The sequence below is a fragment of the Meleagris gallopavo genome, chromosome Z, assembly GCF_000146605.3.
Source record: "Meleagris gallopavo isolate NT-WF06-2002-E0010 breed Aviagen turkey brand Nicholas breeding stock chromosome Z, Turkey_5.1, whole genome shotgun sequence".
NCBI classification, from domain to species: Eukaryota; Metazoa; Chordata; class Aves; order Galliformes; family Phasianidae; genus Meleagris; species Meleagris gallopavo.
The window spans coordinates 63,099,529-63,105,841 of NC_015041.2; the positions used below are offsets into that span (position 1 = coordinate 63,099,529).

Below are 6,313 nucleotides of genomic sequence, written 5' to 3' on the forward strand. Positions count from 1 at the left end.
TTTCCTAAAAATGCAGGGAGCATCGTGCTGTTCTCACACCTGTAAGCCCAGAGCGCCTGAAAAACGGAGTGAGGCAGAATAGACCCTCTGGTCCAGACAGCATTCCAGAGCTCTTTTTGTGTGCCCCTCTTCCTGTACATACCTACCACTGTGGATGAGACAATGTGGGCAGGCAGCAGGTCCGCTGCAAAGCCACACTTAAATAACCTGCACTAATGTCTACAACTTCAGCCTTACTTTCCTCTGTGGCCTTCAAGCAATCCTTGGTCCTTGGAGCATCCTTTATGGGTTTCCCATGGCATAGTGGTGGTGTGTTTGCAGACCTTTCCAGTGCATCTCTTACTTCCATAGACAAGGGGTGGAGAAATTGGCAGCAGCAGTTTTACTGATGTCACTGACTTACGACATCAGATGGATTTCCTTTCTGACTTCTCTGGCGCGTAAGATGAGTTCTCCAGCAATTTACAATTGTTGCTGATCTGAGGTAATTCCTACTGCTATGCATGAGCACCGTTCCACCTCTGGAACCAAGTGTGTCCCCTCCTTTGTGTCAAAAATGATCCCCCATACTGATTTTTTTTTTTTTTGTAATGTTTTTTTCTCCTCGTGGGTTTTAAGAAGTCATGCTTTCTAAATGAAGATGTACTATTTCTAGTGTCATCAAGAACTAAAGAAAGTGTGAGCATTGTTTGTAACCAGGACACAGCCAAACCCTCACTCTTACACCCTTACACCCTCTGTCACTACAGGAAGGTCTCTGTTCCCTTCCAGCAGCAAAGGGCTCACACGTGGGCCCGTGGGTGGATGCAGTAACAGCACTGCACACAAACACAAAAGCAAGGAGCACTCTCCCTGAGAAATGCATTATCAACATTTGCAAAAAAGCATTCTCCTTGTATAAAGGAGGGCTCTGTGCTTTTATTGAAAGCCATTTTACCCAGAGGATATCTTAACAGATCAAAGCTGGGCTTAGACTTTCAACCCTGTTGATTGGTTCTGGGCCCAGTAACATATTTCCATTGACAACAATCACAGCATAAAGACTCTCCAAAACCCACAGCAGCACTGGACCATTTCTTTACCGTGCTCAAAATAAGCAGCCAAGCAATTGCAATAATCTCTAAATCATTGCTTCTTCCCCTCCTCTGCTGAAACCTAGACCTGAGTGCAGAACCTCTGCAGTTCTGCATTAAAATGTTCATCCAAACAAAGCACTTCTTCCAGACTTCCATTCACACACAGAACAGTGAGGCAGTGTCACAACAAAGCTGCAAACACCTTTGATTTCAGAAGTCGTTTTATTTTATTCTTTTTGTCTAAGCTCTGACAGTCTTAATATGCTGCTGTTAATACATCATGTTTTTCCATATCTTGATTCCCACTCCAGTTAACAAAAATCATATGTGTCCCATCACATCCTGAGGTTTTTGCGTTAACCTGAAATCTGAGCACATGGGTTGCCAGATGATTTTTTGGTAGTCATTTTGTCCAGTGTTTCTTGAGATGTTCCTTTAGCTGTGGGATAGTGGATAGCTGTTGTTTGCAGAGATGGCATCTGAGGGGCAACTTGAGAAGTTCAGAGGCATGATCATTCACCGTTACTTTTCCCTTGCTTCGTACCATCTCTATCACATCTGAAATGAAATCAGACAGGCACTACTGGGATCATGAAACACTGTGAGATGTGTGGCACTACCAAATCCACACACTGCTCAACACACATTGCATGTCCTTCCTGCGTTTTGATTTAAACCAACCACACAATTTGGCTGACTTCTACTTAGTGCTGTTCCTCAATATCTGAAGTCACATAAAACTTTTCACTTATTTTACTAGAATTTATGGCTTACGCCTTTTCTAGGGAAAAAAGCCCAAAAGTCAGAACCCAAAAACATGATTATGTTATGAAACACATTTTCTAATCTTACCTTCGGAGTTTAGGAAGTATTCCGTGGTAAAGGAGTTCCAATGCTTTTTGGTTTTCAGAGCAGGAGAATCAAAATCTTGGCTGATGACGTGCAAATGCAGCTGACTAAAACAGATCATGCAGATAAGACAGAAAAAAAAAGTTAATACATGAAGTTCTCTTGCAGTAGGATCAGTTGCAAACATGACTAGAAAGAGACAGACTGCCAGTCTTACGGATCAGTCCTGCGGCGCACAATCCCGACACAGAAAAAACATGGCCTGTTTTCAAGGCAGTACTGCATGCTAAGTGTTTCACTTAAATAACTAAGCCACTACCCTGCATATTCCATTTGCTCCTAGCTACAGTCTGCATTCCTGCTAGTTTCCAGAAAAGCAAAGACGTGGTTTTAATAAACAAAAGGATTAAGCGTTGTAGAGCATCTGAACAGGACACTTCATCAGCAACTCGAAGTGTACTCCAGGAATTGGAGAGCAACTCAGGAACACCGGCTGCCAAATCCTCTGCAGGCATTTGGGCACCGCAATGTCACTTATTTACACACAGGATTAAAATCCTTGCTCAGCGTCAGGCTGGGCTGCGATCAGGTTCCTCTGAGCCCAGATAAACACCACGGAGTTGGCACTCGCTCCCCTCATCCTCTGTGCAGGCACCCAGCTGCCGCAGCCCCTGGGGATGCTGATGCAAGAAGCTTACAGAGCCCACTGTCACCACAGAACGGCTCGGGGTGGAAGGCACCCAACCACCTTAAATGGTCGTGCAGCCCCAAGCCCTCTTGCTGCGCGGGGAGGGCAAAAGCACTGTGCTCCAGGTGAGGCTCGAACTCACAACCTCGGCATTGCTCGGCTTCAGTACTGCTGTATAAGTACCGCGCGCTAACCCATTGCGCCACTGGAGCCAGCAGACAGACAGACAGCACGGCTCAGCAGCACCCACGGGACCCAGAACCAAACCTGAGCGTCCGCAGGGATGGTGCTGAGGCTGTGCCACCGCCCAGCCCAGCTCTGCACATCCGGGAGAGCGGGCTGCCTGCCTGATGGCTCCCCTGCGGCTTACCTCATGCTGGGAATGGCGTGGTAACCCAGCCGGAACTCCAGGCTTTCTTTGGCAGGGCACTGCTGAATCATTTTCTGCCCCACTGCATGCATATGTTCCAGGAGTCCGAGGTGCTCTCTGGTGACTGATTTGAGGCTCGAAATGGAGTCCCACGGTAAAATAAGCCAGTGGTAACGTGCTTTGGGGTATTTATCCTTGATGACTACAGCCTTCTCATCCTTATAAACCTAGTAAACAAGAAACTTGATTATTTACTGAACTTAAATGTCCTGCCCCACTATGCACTGTATTTACTGAGCTCTGAGGTGCCATCCATCTGCACATCCCCTCGTGGCTGCGGAAGTCCTTGAGCACAAGCATATGTTACTAGCAGGTAAAAAAGCCAGGAAAAGTCTCTACGCAGGAGAAATACTGAGCAGCAGGGTGTTTCCCTTCATATCCTTGGTCAGAACCACGCTAGCCCAGTGTGCGCTCCTCTGCCACACCAAGCACCCAGCAGCTAAAGGAGGTGTTCTAGAGTTTTTCTTTAAGGCAAAAGCCTTCGATTCTTATTCAGAAAGAAATACTTTAACCATCGCTACAAGCCAACGTGAACTGTCTAGAAAATAACCTAGACTCATGACCAGTGTGGTCGAGGACCCTTCCCTCCATCAGGCCACATCTAAGCTTTGTGGGCACTGCAGTGACAGCGATGGCACTGCACTCAATGCAGAGCACATACGAGTGGACTCCCCGTGGTGAAACACAAGTCTCAGAGGTGCAGCAGAACACTCAGCAACTACTGTACACCTCCTCCAGCATTTCAAAGCCAAAACCTTAGGATCTAAGCTGATTAAGTTGGTGCTACTCCAGATGCTACTTTTAAAGATCATTCACACGAAGAAGAGGTTTCTGTCTCTACAGCCCTTCTTCCCCTTGACCTTTCTTTCCTGTTCTATTTTTATCTTTTTGCCCTGCTTATCACCTAGATGCAGTTAATCAAGAGAAGCAGCACCAAAGCATGTGGAGAGCAGGGCAGCACGGCCTGCCCGTGGCAATAAAAAGGTGCCAGCTTCTGAAGTGCCCTCTGCTCTGCTAGCAGCAGGTCTGCTGGTAAGAGATGAACGATGTCTTTGCCATCTTTGCTAATTCTTTTTGCATGTTTATATGCAGAGCTGATCAGTCTTGCTCTACAGGAAGGAAGATTAAAATTTTATCAGCACACAAATCATTACGTAGTCCATACCATATTTTCATGCACTTTGGTCTCTGCATATGCAAACAGAATCAAGACAACTGTGAGGAGGTGCTTCCAGAAAAAAAAAGTGTTTTGTCATTTCTTTAAGGTACGTTTAAGAAGCAAAGGTGGGAGGTCTGTTGTTTATATCTTTCATTCTGAACCACAACTAACAAAGCTAACATTAAGCCACAGCTACTGTGTTCCGACATTCAAGTAACAGTTCTAAGAACAGCATTTCTTTTGGGTCAAGAAAACACTGTCTTCTTAAGTGCTATGGGAACCTCCACTTAAAGAGTGAAGATTGAGCTTCAGGTTTAAAACGTAAGCAAATACTTTGATAGCTTTATCATTTGTGATAGACTCATTTGAAACTGCTGACAGACACCTGAATTATTTAAAAAAAAAGAAGAAAAAAAAGGAAAATAATAAATTGGGACATTCTGATGGGTGATGAATGAAATTATTTTCAGCCTAAGGATGATAATCTCCTGAGGGGGCCTACTGTGCCTGTGGAGTCCTCACCTTTGGAAACCATCTCAACTAAAACACACAATGACATGAGTGGTCAGACTGGCCCCCAAACTCAAAGAAAAGCATGATACAGCCACAGGAAAGCAAAGGAAAAGAGAATCTTCTATAGAAGGTTAGAAGAAGGCACCTAGGAAACTCCTGCAGTCGTGATGAAACGGGATAGAGAAGGAGCCAGAGTCACATCCACGTCAGCTGCTGCCCAGGTGTTGCACAGTTAAAGTTTATTGGAAATGATGAAGCTGCTCCACACTTGGACATACAACAGTGCTGACTGCCAGAAAATAGGAATCTCAGCTTTAAACCACAGCCTTGTTTTAATCGGTTTCCATGCTAACGTGGCCCTGTTGTGTACCTGCTCTCCCTGAGACCTTTTTAAAACACTGAAGAAATTTGACAGTGTCAGGAGCTCCAAGGAAGTTCTGACACTGCACAAACTCAGCATAGTAGAGACTCCCAAATTCTACCAGATGCACTCTTGCACAGATTATCAAATTATTAATGTAAACTGCTGAAGGAAAGAAGAATGCTCACTATCTAGACAAGAAGTACTGTGATGTACTTGTGTATAGTTCTCACCTGCACTTTAGGATCTTGCATGGCACTCTTTAGACCTTGACTCCAGTGTCCTAAATGTTCCTAAAACATTGAAAGAAGAAAAAAAACACAATTTTGTAAGAGAATTAAGACTCTAATTATGTATTTTAAAACATTTTGTCAGAAACTTTCATTAGAACTATAGTGATACCGCATGAATGACAGGTGAATCGTTTCCTTTCTATGAAAACCAACACAACCCTCCATCCAACTGACCCACAAAGCTACTCTTGTACATTTTAACCTGGAAATATTAACATTTTAAGCTGTAAATTTAACAACAGAGAGCTCTAGATCTGCTTGGATTTATTAACTCGCATGCATACGTTACAGCACAGACCTTGATTACCAATGATGACAGACCATCTTTCTACAAGATCTGCTGCTTCATGCATCACAAGGGCCAGAGGAGGTACAAGGATCACCATTTGCATGTTGCTCTGCACAGAACAAAGAAGCACTGTTGTGGTGCCTGGCCCTACTCTGGGAGTATTTCTCTCTCAATACTGTGCAAGACAGAGTGGCTCATAAAGAAAAAAACAAGAGTACTGCCAGAATTAGCAGATTACTTCTTAATTTTGTTATCCAACTCCTGGAGTGCAGATTTTAGAAATACACAGTGTTTCATCTGTTCAAGCACTTCACAGGCATTGCCAATGATGATCTTCATGACATTCTTACAAAGCAAGACATCCAAATGTTATTCCAGTACTGGCAGGGAAATGCTGAATCGCCATCTTTCTCTGATCACAGCACCCCAAATCTGATCCTAATATAATGAGCATGAGGTCAGCAGTGGTGTAAGTGGTCAGCCCACCAGAATCTGAGACTGAGATTTGGTCCTGCGCTCCTATTAAATACATTTTGCCCATGTCAGCAGGGCTAAAAACTTCCTTTCAAAAGACTGTGGCTACAACGTGAACACAAATATGGTTCTACGTTGATAAATGACCAAAACAGCAGGGGGGGAAAAAAAAAGGAAAAGG

General features: G+C 44.3%; 1 protein-coding gene and 1 non-coding gene across 2 annotated transcripts; both read right to left on the reverse strand.

Moving 5' to 3' along the window:
• Positions 1 to 1,279: 1,279 nt before the first annotated feature.
• Positions 1,280 to 5,763, reverse strand: LOC100543078 (aprataxin). The gene is made up of 5 exons (XM_019610703.2): positions 5,668 to 5,763; positions 5,310 to 5,369; positions 2,984 to 3,210; positions 1,929 to 2,032; positions 1,280 to 1,634 (listed from the first exon to the last, which is right to left on the reverse strand). Exons 2-5 carry the CDS (start codon positions 5,328 to 5,330, stop codon positions 1,480 to 1,482), a joined length of 507 nt encoding a protein of 168 aa, XP_019466248.1. The 5' UTR covers positions 5,331 to 5,369; positions 5,668 to 5,763; the 3' UTR covers positions 1,280 to 1,479.
• TRNAI-UAU lies at positions 2,731 to 2,825 on the reverse strand. The gene is made up of 2 exons: positions 2,788 to 2,825; positions 2,731 to 2,766 (listed from the first exon to the last, which is right to left on the reverse strand). It is a non-coding gene; the product is annotated as a tRNA-Ile (tRNA).
• Positions 5,764 to 6,313: the final 550 nt, after the last annotated feature.

Bases quoted from the DNA above. Each gene is read 5' to 3' on its own strand.
- LOC100543078 (XM_019610703.2), bottom strand. From the start codon at position 5,330: ATGCAAGATCCTAAAGTGCAG. The intron at 3,211-5,309 runs GTGAGAACTATA...CTTGTTTACTAG, and splicing joins TGCAAGATCCTAAAGTGCAG to GTTTATAAGGATGAGAAGGC. The intron at 2,033-2,983 runs GTAAGCCGCAGG...GATCTGTTTTAG, and splicing joins CACGCCATTCCCAGCATGAG to TCAGCTGCATTTGCACGTCA.